General features: G+C 43.2%; 1 protein-coding gene across 1 annotated transcript in view; it reads left to right on the plus strand.

The window, feature by feature from the left end:
- Positions 1–15,926, plus strand: part of LOC132781596 (septin-2) — a 71,892-nt gene extending 55,966 nt beyond the window's left edge. Inside the window, exons 12-13 of the mRNA XM_060785886.2 lie at positions 2,085–2,175; positions 15,082–15,926. Of these exons, the coding sequence (XP_060641869.1) occupies positions 2,085–2,153 (69 nt within the window). The 3' untranslated portion in view covers positions 2,154–2,175; positions 15,082–15,926. The remainder of the gene's footprint in view (positions 1–2,084; positions 2,176–15,081) is intronic.
- The last annotated feature ends 3,931 nt before the right edge of the window (positions 15,927–19,857 follow it).

The following is a 19,857-nucleotide window of genomic DNA, read 5'->3' on the forward strand; positions in this document are numbered from 1 at the left end:
GAGGGACTGGATTTGGTCTCGGGGGTCTGAGGTTCTCCTCTCATATGATTTGAGGTCATAAGCTTGGTGTGCCTTAATACTATAATTACAACACCCAGATAAAAGACAACAGCATTGACATAGATATATTAAAATACATGCTACAAAGATTAAAACAAGACTAATAGAATGTACATGTAAAATTCATAGTTTAAAATTGACAGGGTAGGCCTGCCTAAAGGGAAGGTCTGTAATTGTGTCTTAAATTTTGACAGCTCGTTTAACTGGCCAATCTCTCCTGGCAGATCATTCCACAGCTTTATGCGGATTCAGTTGCAATTTGTTGTCTTCATCCAGTTCATTATGTCCTCCAGGGCATTCATTTAGAGACATGCTCTCCTAAGCCAAGGCTGTTTTTGAAGGCATGGAGGAATATATTTGGGTGTCATCAGCATACCGATAGCACCCCGCCCCATGCCTCTGGACAGTCTCTCCCAGCGGTTTCATATATATGTTAAAAAGCATTGGGGATAGAATGGCACCTTGTGGAATGTCATATATCAGCTCCTTTTTTGAGGAGCAGCTATCCCCAAGCACCACCATCTGGAACTGCCTGAGACGTAGGACCGGAGCCACTGCAGTATAGTGCGTCCGATTCTCAAACCCACTTTCAGGCACTCCAGAAGAATACTACAGTCGATGGTAGTGAGCTCTGCATCAGTGTTAAGAGAGAGATCATCCACTAAAGCAACCATAGCAGTCTCAACTCTGTATCCTGTGCTGAAACTGGTTTGAAATGAGTCAGGGGAGTATGTGTTCTCCAAGACTGCCCCTCCCCCGCCTGCAAAGGAAGATTAGAAGGTTTGTAGTTATTAAGGTCCAGGGGATCCAGGGAGACCCTTTTAAACAGGATGGAAAATCCCCTTCTCCGAGAAGTGCATTATGGCTGGCCTAATCCTCCTTTGCTACCCCATGCCCCCACTTCAAGGACCATGTGGCTGGCTGCTGCTTGGCTTGGGGAGAAGGACAGGGAGGAAGGCAAAGAAATCCTCATTCTAGCGCTCAGGTTTCACCTAGGCTTTTCCTTCCCTCCTGGCTGATATGGATGTCACAAAGCAGGAACCTTTCCCTCCTGCTCCTGGAATGTAGGGCAAGCCGTCACCCCGGAAAACACTTGGGCTGGTGCTGGTTTTAAATGATCTTGTCAGTTTCGAGGCGGCACTGGAAACAAACGCTCATCCACCAACCCTCCAGCCAAGGGAGAGCCTTTGTATAGGAGGGTGTGTTGAATGCAGCCTTGTTTGTGGGAGCTGGAAGGAGGGTGTGTGTGCATAATTCAAGAACCGGAATGGCATAGTGGCGAGAAGAGGACATCGGCTTCCAGATGTGTTGGTAAGCAGCACCCACCCTCTTAGCCCTCAAGGCTGGGGGTGATGCGAGATGTAGTCCAACACATCTGTGCCTTGGCCTCTGACTGGGGAGATGCTTTCCTGTGACAGCTGGACTCAGCTGCCCAAGGAAGTTTGGAGTTTGCTTGGTTTTTCTGAAATGCGGTCCAAGCAGGTGTCAGGGATGGGCCCTGCCAGCATTGTGGCAGCGGCTTAAAGATAGCAAATACTCCTATTATCTTTGATTTTTTTAAAATAGAGTATTGTTGTTTCAATTGCATTCTCCATATAATGTTGTTGGATGTATTTGAACCTTCATATCCTGTTTCTACAAGTCCTGGGAATTGTGGTTGGAGAAGGGATTGGGATTCTTTTCTTTTCCCACCCTAGACCGAATGTTTACTTACTGTATTTATAAACTTATCCTCTGTGGATTGTCACTGAAGTGGCTTATAACATAAAATCACAAGGACATTGTAAAAGAATTTAATTCTAAAAAAACCCATGGTAAAATGCAAAATATGTCCATTCCTTCCCTCTTTATTGTTCATTGCAGTGAAGATAACAAATAACTGCAGATCAGGGTCCTAACTGATATAGGGAAGACAATGTTGGACCAAAGCGAACTATGTCCCTTATGATGTTTAGCTTTTTTTTAAATTGCATTGGGCACTTAAATGTCATTTTTAACTTCTTTATTTTTTATTTTTTGCGCAGTTGCGTCGCATGCAAGAGATGATTGCCCGAATGCAAGCCCAGATGAGGATGAAACCTGGTGATGAATGAAATGTCAAACCAGTTGTTGACGGTAGGTGTAACTTCATGGTTTGGAGGTTGAGCCTCAGTGGCGGTTTGACCTTCTGCACTTCCAGCAAAAAATATTTTTTTAAAAATGAAAGGAAGCAAGCTGCCATTCTGCACCTGCAGCTTGGAAGAATGAATTGTGCTCTGGTTTCAGAAAGTACACTTCTCATATTTTCCCTCCACCATGGAAAGAGTATGTGACATTTATTTCTGTTCCTGCTGATTTTAAGACAATGGCTTTGATCTGCCAGAAGGCATCATCTGAGTAAAATGATTTATATTCTGCTTACATCATACTGTCTTCAACACAATGTTGTCAGATTTCAGAAGCTAAGCAAGGCCCAGTTACTACTTGGAGGAGAGATCGCTGAAGACTAATTCCAAGGATTTCTAGGTTGGAAGGAATCTTGTTTCTGTAACTCCGAGTTATTTTGGCTTGGTAGAAAGCAGCTTCCTATGTTTCTGTGTACTTTGGACCTATGGACCATGTGTGAAATGCCAACATTCCAGCCATAAGGAGGCAGTTGTGTTAACTCTATTTGAACATTGACTTGCCCTGTTTGCATTAAACATAATTATGACCCTTTTCCATTGTTACAAAGACTCTCATCTTCGGTAGACTGCTTTCTGATGTTGAGAGAAGCAAATTTAGTGAATTTGTTTGGCACAGAACAGATGATGGGACGCATGCATGGGCCGATATCTCAAGAGATCTTGCTGTCTAAAGCGCAGCAGTTAAGATTAAGAGTAGCATAGTTAGGTAACAGATGTGGCATACTACCATCCTGCCAGCTAAAAAACTAAGAGCAATTTCTTGCTCTTTCACGACAATCAACACCTTCTACTGGAGATGTTCTCTCTATCTTCTCCAGAGGTAGAACCAGACACCATGGCTGCTGTTAGGTCTTCACAAACATGTCTCATTTCAAAGCCGTTTGAAAGCTCTGCCTTTGCTTTATTTTTACAGCATGGAATGCTACCTCAAGAAACAGAAACTTGCTTCCTTTTAATGCATAAAGTTACATTTTAAAAATACATATTTTTGTAAGGCTTGAGCATTTCCTGCCATGGAAAATGAAACACATCCACTTAGAATTGCAGCCATGAAGTAGCCACTGCTTAGTTGAAATTCTGTTTAAGACATCATTGATGGTGTCATGGGTCTAAATGACCTAGCAGTTGGTGTTTGGAAAAAAATATATGAACGGATTCAACCCAGGCCTTGTTAACTTCCTTAGATGGCCAGTTTGCCGGCATAAAGAATCCTCTTTTCCAAGTCGTGTTGGCTCTAGGACTACACAACTATTACCCACATTCTCAAAAAGTTTGAAAGTCAACAGATGCTGGATGACTTCTCCCAGCGATTTCACATAGATGGGGAAAGAACAGAGCTTTGGGGAACCTCATAGAGCAACATTCAAGGGGTTTCACAAGAGTCCTCCATCCCCAAAACGGAATATTGGATGATAGTTATCCATTACAGTGAGATCCAAGGAAGGCTTTTTCAACAACCACCTCCTTTGGGCCCGTTGATGCCTCGTTGTCAGGAGGCACTCTGTTTTCTGGTTATAGAGGCTTCTCTGTTGTTGCCCCTGACGTAGTGCAATCACCACAGAAACAATTGGTTATCAAATAAGATTGGAAGATTGGGAATAAAACTTAACTGAGCATTCCTGCATTGCTAACAGCATTTTTAATATACCTCTCCTAATTGCATGTACTCAATGGGGCAAGACGGAGTCAGATAGCTGTGACGAAGAGGCATCTGATCTGAATATTTTCCTAGATAAAGCATAAAAACCTGACAGAGCAGCAAGCGCTGAATGGCAGCAGTGTTCAAAGATGCAAAACATTTATTCATTGATTAGACAGGTGGAACAGAGGAGGTCTGGTTAGTGCTGTAAGTGTGTGTGTATTGTGCCATTGGGGTGTATTCTGGTAATGAAAGCAGTGTCGCCATTGCCAACTGGGGGATTCTAGGAGTTGCTGTCCAAAAAAAGGAACTTTTGAATGCGGTTTAATTATGACGTGTGCGCGCGCAGATGGACAAGACCTAAATAGAGGTGTGGGCTCCCAAATGTATCCAGACATAGGTGCTGTCTCATGTCCTGGAACACTTTGTATTTTAACCCATGAGTTCAATTCAATGTGAGCTAGTCCTTTGTATAGTGTAATTTGTTTGTGAAACAGGTGCTGGCTTAGATGGTCTGATCCTATAAGGCTCTCACTTGCTCCTGCGCCTCAGTTTTTCCCAGCATCCTTTTATTTTGAGGTTGGTTTTCTTGATTTCGGTTTTTAAAGGTTTTAAAATTAAAATGCAAAAAAATGGTATGTTTGTAAAATCAGTTAAAAATGATGATGTTGCTGAATTCATTAAGATCCCCATCATAATCATCAAAATGAAACCCCATGCACACATTTTTCATTTTCATCTCTCTCTCTGTATAAAAATCAGAGTGTGTATATTTGCCTGTATGTATCATAAAGGCTGTTGCTAGGTGAAGTGGCAACCCGTGATGTCACTGGGAAAGAAAGGTGACGTGTATGAGGGGAAGGGAGGAAGGAAAGAAAGAAAGAAAGAACCACAAAGAGAGCCATGTTGCCAGGGAGACATTGTGAGGTAGGCCCTCTTAGAGCTGGAGAAGAGAGAAAGAAGTGGGCAGCAGTCCCAACAACACCTGGGCAACAGCAAATATATATGCTAGTTTATATGTTAGTGAAACTGATCTTTACTTAATTGTGATGATATTGTTTCTGATCATTGCTCCTTGAGATCCCAGAGACAGGGACCAAATTGATTGTGATGCTGACCTCCAATAATCGATGCACAGTTTGTAACCACAGTGCACAGTGTTGCCCTCTGTGCCACTCTGCTTCTACTACATTCAGCAAGATACGTCTTGGTGAATATTTCTCCCTGCATGTATACTGCAACTGAGACACATTTTTCTTACTAAGAGAATGCCAGCCGATGTCAATGTTTTACCAAAGCAATGATCTGGAAGGTGCCAACATTTCCCATGCCCCCTGTTTTAAGAACGACTGAATATGTAACATTTAATATATCTGGACCCATTTAAGATTGTTTAGTCCAGAGTGTAAAATAACCAAACTGTGCCATTCTTATCGTAAACTGCTAACAGTTTGCATAGGAAATACTAAACTGAATAGATCACTAATTTGACTCAGTATAAGGGCAAAGAGAGGAAAATTAGTGGACCAAGGGTTAATGTCTTAAGGTAATCCTTAATAAGCTAGACAGTCTAATTCAATTGCATTTAGATTAGAAAGGGGGAATTAACAACTGTGTTAAATATGTATTGAATTGCTGTTTATGCTAAAGGCCTATATTAAAAGACTGAAGCGGAGACATGCCATCTGTGATGTTACTCCTCTCCTGTTTTTTCCTTGTCTTCAGCTTGAGACAGAAGGAAAGCGACTACATGGAAAACCTCATTTCTCATCCACACCATCCTTTCTTTCATCCCATCCAATCTCATTGCCTTACCTTTTCTGGTTTATTCATTTCCGGCAAAGTCTGCAGCATGCAGAGCTTCAGGTGTTTTTTTCCTGGAGCGATGAGGGCATTCAGTTTGGTCTTGCTGTATATTTGAGCTCCCCTGCCTTTATTCAAAGAATAAGGCTCAGGGCTTTTGCACTCTTCTCCCCATCTGGCTACAGAAATCAGTTTCTCCTCCCTGCCCTATCCTTAAGAAAAATGTCAAAAATCAATCTAATTTCCACCCCTCGCAAATTTGGATTGACTTTCAGATAGGACAGGAGCTGTAGTTTGTGACCTTCTAGATCTGACTACATATCCCATCATCATTGACCATGTTGTCTGGAGGTGACGGGGCTTCTGTGCACAGCTGAAGGCTATAGGTTCCTTACCTTTAATTTAAGCGATATCTGGAAACAGCTTGGAGATATAATTTCGAATTGTCAGTAGTTGAGTTAACTTATTCCACTTTGTTCCTTTATAGTGATAGAAGAGTATTCTTTTTAAGTCTGGGGGATGCGAAGTTACTTTTATGCAACTTTCCCGCATCTGATAACAACTTGTGGCTTATTATGCTTAAAAAAACCCATTAGTCATGCTCGTGGCAAGCACATTTTCACAGAGGCCTGAAAAACAACCCACTCCCTGCGATAATGGAGAGGAGAAATATGTGCAGCGGGATTGTCGCAACCCGACTTTCATCATGGTCTGGTGCCAAAGTGATGTGATGAGAGAAGTCATCCGGGGAAGGACCCGTCCGGCTGGTGGCTTCTTCGGCGGCTGGAATGTGACGCTCTAGCAGTACTGTAGCCCTTTTGGGGTGGGACCCCCTTGCTCCACCACCTTGGCGGGCAGCCCAGCAGCCTTGTTGTGTCTGCGGCGAATGTGCTGGGCCGGGCCTCATTCGAGTTGGCTTCCTTGCTTGAGCTTTTCTGTTTGGCCAAGCTGGCAACCGGGACAAATGCAGGGGCTTTGTGGTTTATACAGATCTAACAATCATTGGACTTTTCCCCCTGCTCCTTGTTGAAAGGGGAAGTTCCTCCAGGCATTTCACAGCTGCTAAAGCTTACAAATTATAGTCATATGGCAAGGATCTTCCGTAATGAAGCCATGGCTGGTTGCTGTAGGGTGGGAATTCCCTCCTTAGCTCATTAGTTTTTGCTTTTCTTCTGGGGAAGTAAGTTAGAGTTAAGGAGCTCATAGGTTTCCAGATGTTCTTTGGCTCCAAGCTGGTTTATGATGATGTACTAAATCATCGGCATCTGTAGGGCAGAAGCTAAGCTGAGCCTAAACTAAGGACAAATGTCAGATTGTTGATGCATTCTCTCAAAAACAATGTGAGGGAGAATATTTTGACCAAGGCAATGTTGTGAACTTTATGGATGCAAGCTTCTCCTCAAACTATGGGTCCTCAAACTATGGCCCGGGGGCCGAATACGGCCCTCCAAGGTCGTTTACCCGGCCCTCGCTCAGGGTCAACCTAAGTCTGAAAAGACTTGAAAACACACAACAACAACAACAACAACTATCCTATCTCATCAGCCAAAAGCTGGCTCACACTTCCCAATGAAATACTAATAAGTTTATATTTGTTAAAATTGTTCTTCATTTTAATTATTGTATTGTTCTAAAGTTGTTGTTTTTTTGCACTACAAATAAGATACGTGCACTGTGCATAGGAATTCATTCATATTTTTTTTCAAATTATAATCTGGCCCTCCAATAGTTTGAGGGACTATGACCTGGCCCTCTGTTTAAAAAGTTTTTGGACCTCTGGTCTAAACTGTAAAATTACAACAACAACAGCAACAACAATAAGCTTTGTTTATATCCCACCCCTCTCCCCAGGGGGACTCGGGGTGGCTTACAACAAATATGATTCAATATAAATAATACTAAACAACCAGATCAAAGAAAATAAATCAAAACATCAAATCAAATTAAAAAGAACCAAACAAACAACATAAAAAGAGTAAAAATACCATAAGCATGTTAATTATAATTACAAGAGACATCAATATTAAGTATGGAAAGATGTAAAAATTGAGACTTACAATATGCTAAAATCATTTCCACACCACCTCTTATTGGTAGAGGCAATAGAATAACTAACGTGTGTTTAAAACCTCATCACTTTAGTTGCAGTTAGCTATTCTCTAAAGCCTGCTTTCATAGTCAAGTTTTGATTTCTTACGGTCATCAGACTTAGAGCTAGTTTAATCTCCTTGAGGATGGCGTTCCAGAACTGGGGAGCCATCACCGAGAAGCCCCTTTCTCTCGTCCCCACCAACTGTGCTTGTGACGGCAGTGGGATCGTGAGCAGGGCCTCCCCGGCAGACCTCAGGGCCCGGGAAGGTTCATAGGGGGAGACGCAGTCGCGCAGATAGTCTGGACCTGAACCATGTAGGGCTTTATAAGTAATGACCTGCACTTTAAACTGAGCCCAGAAATACACAGGCAGCCAATGGAGTTGTTTTAACATGGGGGTGGAATGCGCCCTGTATTCAACTCCTGTTAGTAATCTGGCCACCGCTCTTTGCATTAGTTGCGATTTCTGAGCCGTCTTCATAGGCAGCCCACATAGAGTGCATTGCACTAATCCATCCAAGATGGATGCAATGCAAAGCTCTATAAGAAAGGGAATGGGGAGGAGTAATGTTTGTCAAAGGATCTCAGCATTACACACTAGAGACTGGTATCTACCAGAGAACAAAGATGGCAAACATTTCTAGTTTGGAGGCTACCAGCTGCATATCTGACATCAGACAATGTGAGGACTCCAAAAACATTCTGATGTGTCCCTTTTTTCTAAACTGATTTCTGGTATGCAAATGTGGTCTACAAGCAGACGTATTCTTCCATTCCTTGCATTGCTGGGGAGAAAAGATGCTGTGCAATTTGAAAAAGTACAGTAACTGTTTCATATTGCGCTTAAAGAGGATTTGGAGTTTCCTTTTGTATTAAGCTCTTAATCCAGGAGGTAATAACCAACACAAAGTGTGCATTCTGAGCAAGGCCAAACCAGGCACCATCTCATGACTTGTGTGTTTTTTTTTGTTTTTTTTTGTTTTTTTGTTTTTTTTGGAATTTGCCCTCAATTTGCTGATATATGAGATACATGTCAACATTTGGCACGTGGTGACTTGATCATGCCAGCGAACCCCTATCATGTTGTTCTTTTGCCAGTTTTGTCTGTTGTCCTTTTGAAGAATGAAGGCTTTATCTTCTGCTTACTATGCCAGCCCCACCGCCTCCCCTTTGTGTAGTGTGCAGAAGGGATAATACCTGACATGTTGGCTGGGTCCCCACTGACCTTGGACCAGTGATGATCCTTAAACCTCACCTATCTCACAGGGTTGTTGTGTGAGTAAAAAGGAACCATGTATGTCTCCTTGAAGCCCTTGATGGAAAAGGTGTACGTGAGGGGTATAAATGTAATGCACACAGACTAGCATCCTGAGAGTGATTGTTGCGAAGATGGGTATATTGCGGTCCTCCCATTGCAATATCTAAAGTGCTGTTACTCTGCCATTGTATATAATGGGATTGGAACACTTGTGGATTGTGGTACTCACAGAGGATCCTGGAACCAAACCCCAGTCAATATCAAGGGCCCACTGTAGTCAATTGCTTTCCAGTATTATGGAAGATGCCATCCCATGGGCACTGTTGAAAAAAGATTGATCTGCCAGCCAATGTGTGGATTGGGAGCAGGTACCAGCTTGTTTTTTTGCCTCGGGCAGCAAATAAATGGTCTTAGGTAGCCATATTATTCTGTCTTGTAGTGGCTTTTGGGGGTCATAGCTGGAGGCCTTTCCCATCACCTGATCCTTTCTTTTATTTCTGAGAGCAGAACAATGCCTCAAAATGAATCTGGGATTGTCTGTGTGCAAAGCACATGGTTAACCATGGAGCTCTGGTCCTTCTCAGTCTAAACAAGGAATTGATGCTGACAATCCCACCCAGCTGTGTCCTGCTGCTCCGCAAGACTTGGGTTTAGCACTCGTGACTCATCAGAAGCAGCACAGGAAATAAATACCAAGAATCCCCACAATCTTTCTGCTGGGTGCCAGAATAGTCCCCTTGCTGAATGGACACCAGGCCTCGGGTTTTCTGTGTGGTTTGGACTGGCTGATCCCGGGGTGGGGAAACCTTCGAAGGCTGCAAATCAGTACCACGTTTTCTTTCATGCAGTGCTTTCCTGGTTTGCAAACCACAACTCCACTCTTGAGTACTAGACGGCCTCTAGTTTCCAAACACCAATTTGAGAGAAACGCGAAAGAAGCTGTGATAAACCCCTGTGGATTTTGTCTAGAGGTTGCATTTTTTTGTGTAGGCCTCCAAATTATTAAATATCATTCCATACCAAAGTCAGCATCACCCATGCCCCAGCGTTTCTGCTTTCTGTGGATGGTTGTGAAAGCCGGACAGGAAGAGAGTTGACTCATGTGAAATACAGTGCCATATGAGGCTCGAGCAGATACCACAGAGTGCAGAGAGAGAGAGAGAGAGAGAAATAGATCCTACAGTGAATCCAAGACAATACTCTCCCTAAAGAAGCAAACTGAGCCTGGATTGTTGTAGGTTTTTCGGGCTGCATGGCCATGTTTTAGAAGCATTCTCTCCTGATGTTTCGCCTGCATCTTATGGCAGGCATCGTAAGAGGTTGTGAGCCCGAAAAACCTACAACAATCCAGTTATTCCGGAAATGAAATCCTTCAACAATACATCAAACTGAGCCTGTTCTTCTTTGTACACCTTATTAGATGACATAATGTGTTAGAAAATAGAATAATCTTTGATAAAGTGGAATGTGGGACCTAAATACTGGCATACAGAGGAGACACAGATGCTTGGCCAAGGACATGCTTTGCAGACAGAAGGTCCCAAGGACTTTGGGGTCTCCCCTAAGACTTCTGCGACATGTGAGAGCAGCCACCAGTCAGAGTCAGGTGACAAATCTAAGTCACATAGTCTAGATATGTCTTTCTTTTACAGTAAAAAGTCGAACTTTACAGAACTACTTAATGCTACTTAAGGCAGAACTACTTAATACTACTTAAGGCAGAACTACTTAATACCTTCTTTGCCTCGGTCTTCTCACAAAAAGAAAGTCATCTTCAACCTCAGCAAGATGGAGTGGATGAGGGATTAGAGGACATCAAACCCCAAATTGGGAAACAAGTTGTCCAGGAATACCTGGCTGCTCTAAATGAGTTCAAGTCCCCAGGGCCAGATCAACTACACCCAAGAGTATTGAAGGAACTAGCGGAAGTCATTTCGGAACCATTGGCAACCATCTTTGAGAGTTCTTGGAGAACGGGAGAAGTTCCAGCAGATTGGAGGAGGGCCAATGTGGTCCCAATCTTCAAGAAGGGAAAAAAGGATGACCCAAACAACTACTGTCCGGTCAGCCTCACGTCAATACCAGGCAAGATGCTGGAAAAGATTGTTAAGGAAGTGGTCTGCAAACACTTAGAAACAAATGCGGTCATCGCTAAAGGTCAACATGGATTTATCAAAAACAAGTCATGCCAGACTAATCTGATCTCTTTTTTCGATAGAGTTACAAGCTGGGTAGATGCGGGGAATGGCGTGGATGTAGCGTACCTGGATTTCAGTAAGGCCTTTGACAAGGTCCCCCATGACCTTCTGGCAAGGAAACTAGTCCAGTGTGGGCTAGGCAAAACTACGGTGAGGTGGATCTGTAATTGGTTAAATGGACGAACCCAGAGGGTGCTCACCAATGCTTCCTCTTCATCCTGGAAAGAAGTGACGAGCGGAGTGCCGCAGGGTTCCGTCCTGGGCCCGGTCCTGTTCAACATCTTTAATGACTTAAATGAAGGGTTAGAAGGCAGGATCATCAAGTTTGCAGACACCAAATTGGGAGGGATAGCCAATACTCCAGAGGACAGGAGCAGGATTCAAAACGATCTTGACAGATTAGAGAGATGGGCCAAAACTAACAAAATGAAGTTTAACAATGACAAATGCAAGATACTCCACTTAGGCAGAAAAAGCAAAATGCAAAGATACAGAATGGGGGATGCCTGGCTTGGGAGCAGTACATGTGAAAAAGATCTTGGAGTCCTCGCGGACAACAAGTTAAACATGAGCCAACAATGTGATGTGGCGGCAAAGAAAGCCAATGGGATTTTGGCCTGCATCAATAGGAGCATAGTGTCTAGATCTAGGGAAGTAATGCTACCCCTCTATTCCACTTTGGTTAGACCACACCTGGAATATTGTGTCCAATTCTGGGCACCACAATTCAAGAGAGATATTGACAAGCTGGAATGTGTCCAGAGGAGGGCGACTAAAATGATCAAGGGTTTGGAGAACAAGCCCTATGAGGAGCGGCTTAACGAGCTGGGAATGTTTAGTCTGAAGAAGAGAAGGCTGAGAGGAGATATGATAGCCATGTATAAATATGTGAGAGGAAGCCACAGGGAGGAGGGAGCAAGCTTGTTTTCTGCTTCCCTGGAGACTAGGACGCGGAACAATGGCTTCAAACTACAAGAGAGGAGATTCCATCTGAACATGAGGAAGAACTTCCTGACTGTGAGAGCCGTTCAGCAGTGGAACTCTCTGCCCCGGAGTGTGGTGGAGGCTCCTTCTTTGGAAGCTTTTAAACAGGGGCTGGATGGCCATCTGTCAGGGGTGATTTGAGTGCAATGTTCCTGCTTCTTGGCAGGGGGTTGGACTGGATGGCCCATGAGGTCTCTTCCAACTCTTTGATTCTATGATTCTATGATTCTATGAGGTCTCCTATCTTCATGACATCCCTGATGATGTTATGTCATTGAAAGGGATCTTCAAGTAGGTGAGGGCTTTATGTTACCCTTCCGTCTTAGCCCTTGTATTGGCTGATCTACTGATGGAGCAGCATCCTGAATTCTGGAGCTCTGAATATTGCCTCTGGAGGAGACAGTCCCACATATTCTGGCATCTTCCTGTGTTCTTACCTGAAGCGTTCAGCAGTCTTTCCAACACAGCTGCATAAACAGAGCAAGGATGAATTGACTTATTGCTGGAACTCTGTAAGATGCAATCTTCCCCTCGAGTTATAAAATGGCTCAGTGGGCTTGGATCAAAACACTGGTTGTAATCCCTTTGGAGCATTTGAAGCAACCGAGTTTTTTTATATTTCTGTAATTTTGACATGGCTTTAGTGGCGCATCCAAGGGAAATACATTTTCCTGTTAGAAAAACAGATGTGAAAGAAATTTGGACCCAGGTGAGCCCCCTTGATGGCCCTGCCATTCTTTCGCCATGTGATTACTGGTCTAAAGAGTTTGGGTGTTTATTTTGTTTTTAGTAATGTTTGTGACCCACCTTGAGTGCTATTTGTTTGGAAAGCCAGAATAAAAGTGTAATAATTTAAACCTAGGCACAATGGCCATAGCACAGTTGATATGAAGCAGCCCTTAAAGAGTATTGGAAAGTTCACTTGGGTAGGCATTTTGGAACTGGAGGCATCTCCATACCTATACAGATTGCTGGTGCTCTTCTGGCCCAAACAAGGTGGATATATTACCTCGAAAGTCAACTTGGTTCAATCACTTTCTTCCAAGGGAAAGAGTCATATATCCTATTTTAAGCTCATGGGAAAAAAGTAGAGACATCATAAATACTCTTGAAAAAAATGACATCCTTGAAAGAAAATAGGAAAAGGAAGTGCTTCAATCTGTGTAAGTGTGTATGTAAACATGGCACCTCTTTTTCAAGTAAGACAACATTTCTGGGGGACACGCAGGCATAATTATACTCTTTTATCAGCTATTTGGTCTGGCCTGATTCCTTTGCCAGTATCTCTGGAGTTGGATTTGTCTTTCCTTCCTTGCCCTGCCTTTGCCCTGTTTTTTCAGTCCGCCCGGAGTGCCCAGCCTAGCCGAACTGGCACTTTCTCAAAGAAAGTGGAAGAACAGCATGCCTGTTGCCGGGCCGAGTTTGTATCTAATAAAATCCCGCCTGCCCTGGGGCGTATTTGAAGTTGCTTTTCCTTAATTTCGCTCGGCCTCCCGTGAACTTGCAACGTAGGCTCTTCTGCGCCGAGTTGTTTGCTTGTGTTTTGTTTTGGGGATTTGCGAGGCCTCGAGGTAGAGAGGCTTGGATGAACCACCCTCCTACATAAACTGCAGGGCAGCATCCAAATCAAACAGGTATCTTGTGGAAGAATGGTGTGAGGCGAGACTCTTCTGGAATTAGACTTTCTTGTCTTCTTCTAAATTTTCCCAAGAGGATGTGTTTTTTTGGGAAGGGGGAACAGGACTATACTTTGACTACAGGATTATGGGTTTAAAACTGTGTGGCATTACTGAAAGCAGGTTGAATTAAGACTCTCAGGTCTTAATTTTTAATGTACCAAACATACCAAGTTTCTATGAAAATGTGACTATTTTCTGTGCTGGTCAATGAAATAAATGATTTGATTTGATTTGACTCTCAGGTTTACATCTTACCTCTATAAGGAGCTGCGGTGGTACAATGGGTTAAACCCTTGTGCCGACTGACCTGGTGACCTGAAGGTTGGCGGTTCGAATCTGTGAGGCAGGGTGAGCTCCCATCTATCAGCTCCAGCTTCCCATGTGGGGACATGAGGGAAGCCTCCTACAGGATGGTAACACATCCGGGCATCCCCTGGGCAACGTCTCTGCAGATGGCCAATTCTCTCATACCAGAAGTGACTTGCAGTTTCTCAAGTTGCTTCTCATATGATAAAAAAGAATTCTTACCTCTACCATGAACTCCCTTGACATCTGTAGACAAGCCATTCTCTTTCGGCCCCGCGTTTCCCATCTTTGGTGTGGAAAAGGTGTAGTAAATAAATGAAATCAATACTGGGTTGCTGTGAGTTTTCCAGGCTGTGTGGCCATGTTCAAGAAGCATTCTTTCCTGACATTTTGCCCACATCTGTGGCAGGCATCCTATATCCTAGGATGTCTGCCATAGATGTGGGTGAAACATTAGGAAAGAATGATTCTGGAACATGGCCACACAGCCTGGAAAACTCACAGCAACCCAGGGATTTCGGCCATGAAAGCCTTTAACAACACATCAAAATCAGTACTACATAGGATTGAGGCAGTAGCCTGACTTCATATCTGGAAGCCTCCTGTTTCTTTTTTAATTCCTTTCGTTTTTCAGAACTTACTTCCTAATGGGGTGTTCTGGGAGTTGTAGTCCAAAAAAAAGGAACTCACCCACATTGCATAGTTCAGGCAATCCACCAATGAGTGTAAGCCATTGAGATTTACTATGGAGCACACCCGTCCAGTCCATAAATCCAAATGGAGAAGTGACAACAGAATTGCGTGCGATGAGGGGATCTGGGACTGGGTTTCTTTTTCTTTTTTTAAATAAGTCCATCTGAATTTCTGAACTTTCTAATTTCTCCCTTCTTCCTTGCAGCGGTTACCCAAGGCTTCCAAAAACGGATCAGTGCTTTAAACGAATCGGAACGACGACACTAGTGTATACGACTGAGTTGCAAATGGATGCAGGGCTGGATGCTAGAGATGCAGTGGAAAGTCTTGAAGATTGTGTTGGAAAACAGCCTCTTTTTACCTCTCTATATACCTCTCCATAATCATGTCGCTTGTATCCTTTTCCATCCTTGTGGTATTGATGTGCTCATGTTTATTGTGTGGGATCTATTTTCCTTCTCTGTCTTTTTTTAAAATCCAAAAGCTAATATGCCAACCGATATGTACTAGGCTATGAAAGTAGGTTGGCGAACCATGTTTTTTGTCCTCACTTTAGGGTAATTTTTGAGACTTTTGTACCTTTCTTACTAGAAGACGTAGTGATCTCTTTGCCGTAAAGGTGTGTTATTTGCTCCATATCCATGCTACCATTTGTTTCAATGTGGCAGAAACATTGCTTAGTTTGTCACCAGTTTATAGCCTTTGTCTCTCATAGTTTGTCTCTAGCTCTTCAGGTGGAATTTTCTCTGGTGCTTTCCTTTTTGAAAAATGGTACTGAACACTACATCTCCCTCTGCTTGGTGACAGGAGAGGATTGGACATCCTTTAACCCCTGATGCCTTAAATCATGAAACTGGTCTTACATGCCAAATAATCTCAGAGGCCTCAAGTCTTATATTTTCTGTTGGTAAAATTGGGATCCGTTTCCAATGGGTCTTTTTTTGGTTTTCCTTGACTGAGAAAACAATGGTATGTAGTCCAAGCATTTTGTATGTACGATGACACTTACTGTCCCTTATTTTTGTAATAAATGGAATAGACCTGAGAAAAGTGTGTGTGTCTTTTGTCTTTCCGGCAAATGGAATGCACAAATACTACAGCAGTGTTTCTCAACCTTCCTGATGCCGTGACCCTTTAATACAGTTCCTCATGTTGTGGTGACCCCCAACCATAAATTTTTTTTCATTGCTACTTCATAACTGTAATTTTACTACTGATAAGAATTGTAATGTAAATATCTTATAGGCAGAATGTATTTTCATTCACTGGATTAAATTTGGCACAAATACCTGATAAGCCTACATTTGATTACTGGTGGGGTTGGGAATTGATTTTATCATTTGGAGGTTGTAGTTGCTGGGATTTATAGTTCACCTACAATCAAAGAGCATTCTTAACTCCACCAATGATGGAATTGAACCAAACTTGGCATACAGAACTCCCATGAGCAACAGAAAATACTGGAAGGCTTTGGTGGGTATTGAACTTGAGGTATGGAGTTGTAGTTCACCTACATCCAGAGAGCACAGTGGACTCAAACAATGATGGATCTGGACCAAACTTGGCACAAATACTCAATATGCCCAAATTTGAACACTGGTGGAGTTTGGGGAAAATAGACCTTTACATTTGGGAGTTTTAGTTGCTGGGATGTATAGTTTACCTACAATCAAAGAGCATTCTGAACTCCACCAATGATAGATTTGGGCCAAACTTGCCACACAGAATCCCCATGTCTTGAAGGGACTTGCTGGCGTAAACCTCCCTCCAGTCTTGTACACTCTCCCTTGCCTGCACATGTTCACCATGCTGCCATGTGCCGAGCACACCTGCTCTCCCCTCTCCCACTTGGAAACTCAAAAACAGCCCTCCCCTTGGCTGAGAGGCCAGCCAATCACAGCAGAGGAGGGCTTTTGGTGGGAGGATTTGCTGTCTGTTTCCAAAAAGGAAGAGAAGGACAAGAGGAGAGATCTTCAGGCTTCTCTGCCAAAGGGGTTCCTAAGATCAACAGAAATATATGTTTTCTGATGGTCTTTGGGGACCCCTCTGAAACGCCCTTATGACCCCCCCCCCAGGGGTCCTGACCTCCAGGTTGAGAAAAACTACTACAGGCTGTGAGTTTGGGGCCTTCTCTTTAGAACAATCCATAATTTTTTAATATGTAGAGCTGGAGCCTCCATCCTAAATCACTTAAATTTGCCTGATCTTTGGGTCTCCATAAAATCTAGCCGGCTTAGCCAATAGTAAAAGAGAATGGAGGTTAGATCTAACAACGTTTGGAAAGCACTGCTGTGCGCATCCTGATCAAAATTGTTGTCGTTGGGTGCCTTCAGGTCATTTCCAACTAATGGCGACCCTAAGTATGGGGTTTCCTGCAGCTGAGAGTCTGTGACCCCCTCCCCCAAATTGCCCAGTGAATTTCCATAGCCAAGCAAGGAATCAAATTCTAGTCTCCAGAGTCCTAGCCCAACACTCAAACCACTACACCACATATACAGATATGCATTTAAATATTTTGTTGTTGTTCATTCGTTCAGTCGTTTCCGACTCTTCGTGACTTCATGGAGGAGTCCACGCCAGAGCTCCCTGTCAGCCATCACCACCCCCAGCTCCTTCAAGGTCAATCCAGTCACTTCAAGGATACCATCAATCTATCTTGCCCTTGGTCGGCCCCTCTTCTTTTTTCCTTCCATTTTCCCCAGCATCATACTCTTCTCTAAGCTTTCCTTTCTTCTCAAGATGTGCCCAAAGTACTTCATCTTGGCCTTTACTATTCTTCCCTCCAATGAGCAGTCAGGCTTTATTTCTTGAAGTATGGACTGGTTGGATCTTCTCGCAGTCCAAGGCACTCTCAGAACTTTCCTCCAGCACCACAGTTCAAAGGCATCTATCTTCCTTTGCTCAGCTTTCCCTATGGTCCAGCTCTCACATCCGTAGGTGACTATGGGGAATACCATTGCTTTAACTATGCGGATCTTTGTTGCCAATGTGATGTCTCTACTCTTCACTATTTTATCAAGATTGGTCATTGCTCTCCTCCCAGGAAGTAAGCGTCTTCTGATTTCCTGGCTGCAGTCTGCGTCTGCAGTAATTTTTGCACCTAGAAATATAAAGTCTGTCACTGCCTCCATGTTTTCTCCCTCTATTTCCCAGTTGTCAATCACTTTTGTTGCCATAATCTTGGGTTTTTTATGTTTAACTGCAACCCAGCTTTTACGCTTTCTTCTTTCACCTTGATTAGAAGGCTCCTCAGCTCCTCCTCGCTTTCGGCCATCAAAGTGATGTCATCTGCATATCTAAGGTTGTTAATGTTTCTTCTAGCAATTTTCACCCCATCCTTGCATTCCTACATTCTATTTAAATCCTTTTGAGGACATATTTTTATAAGGGAATTTCATTCATTCGTTTATTCTATTTGATTGATTGCAGATAAAGACCCACATCACTCAAAATGTACCCAAAAGTTACAATTCAAATAATATTCAGTGGTCTGTGGACTTCTGATCATTTAGAACACGGATTGAAAGCCAAATGATAAAAAGCAGTACGGTGCCCTAGAATGCCCTTTTCTTGTAAAACAAAAATGTGTGTATGTGTTCCTATGTAGAAACAGAAGCTGCCCGATAAAAGTTCTATAGAACAAAAGTTCTATGTTCAGCTTGCAAGGATTTATTTATTTATTTCATATCAAAAGCATTGCATAAATTAGTATAAAACTGATAAAAATAAAAGGTGTGCAGGCGGCTAAATATCTTTGGACCAACGGCAACGGCATTGTCTGTAGCCTCCAACAATTCCTCCTCTGTACATGAGGCAGGGCACAATGGACAAGCATACAGGAGTTGTCTGTTCTGCTCCACAGTCACACAAGGTATGGGATTCTTTTCGGTAGTGCCATTTTGCCAGGTTGTCTTTCGATCTGCCCACTCCGCTTCAGAGTCTATTCAGGGACTTCGAGGTTGCCCATTCTTGGTTTGCCCCAGGAGGAAGACCCTCGTGGGGGGCCATCCAGTTGGGATTTCCTTGTTTAGCTGCCCAGAGGGATACCCTTGCTGTTGCTGGAGAGACGGCAAGAGGAGTGGTAGTTCTCATAAAGCTTTTCCTTGATTTGAGTCTACTGGGAGGAGGCCATGTAGTGGATGGCTTTCACAGTGTTCAACCTTATTTCTAATTGCAAGAATTAAAAGAATATTGTAGAGACACACAGCATGCAAACAATCCAGTGCCCTTGGAAACCTGCAGATAGGTTTGGGGTTGGAACCAGGCTGTTTCATATTTTAGAGTCCATCGGTTCCCTAAGAAGCCTTAGTGTTATTGATTTCGTCTCAATTAGATAACATTTTTGATGGCCAGGTTGCCAAGCACAGGAGCCTGCTTATTCGATTTTGTCTGCACTTTTGATTTGCACGATCAAGCTTTGTGGTTATCTAAGGTTTTTCTAAACCAAGTGGATCTGGAAACCATTCCTGATTCCTCTCTGCTCCCCATCTATCTTATCTATATCTTATCTCTACACATAATAAAAGTGATACATATGTGTGTATGTGGCTGGAGTGTCTACTTACACAGACAAGCGCCTGCCTTCACAAACAGCTATACCTCCCACTGCTCAGGAGACACCAATGGCTCTCCCTCCAAGGATATAGTAGGTTATAATGAGCGCCATGAACATGTCCAAGAGCCCTGCCAATGTCCTCCACAAACACCATACGGCCCACCACCCAGGTGAAGGCTTTCATATGTGGACAATTTCATCCTAGATTTTATGTATTTCCTCCACTACAGGAATCCCAGTGTTTCTTAATCTCTCCATAAATGTGGAATTTGCATTTGCCCTTCACACTATTCTTTTCTATGGCACACAGCAAACATAGAAACTGATCAGCAACTGAACATACTAGAGAGGTTTGGGGAGAATTCACCATGATTTATAGGCGTTGTAGGTACTGGGACGTATAGTTCACCTGCAATCTAAGAGCAC

This window comes from Anolis sagrei, chromosome X, assembly GCF_037176765.1.
Source record: "Anolis sagrei isolate rAnoSag1 chromosome X, rAnoSag1.mat, whole genome shotgun sequence".
Taxonomy (NCBI): domain Eukaryota; kingdom Metazoa; phylum Chordata; class Lepidosauria; order Squamata; family Dactyloidae; genus Anolis; species Anolis sagrei.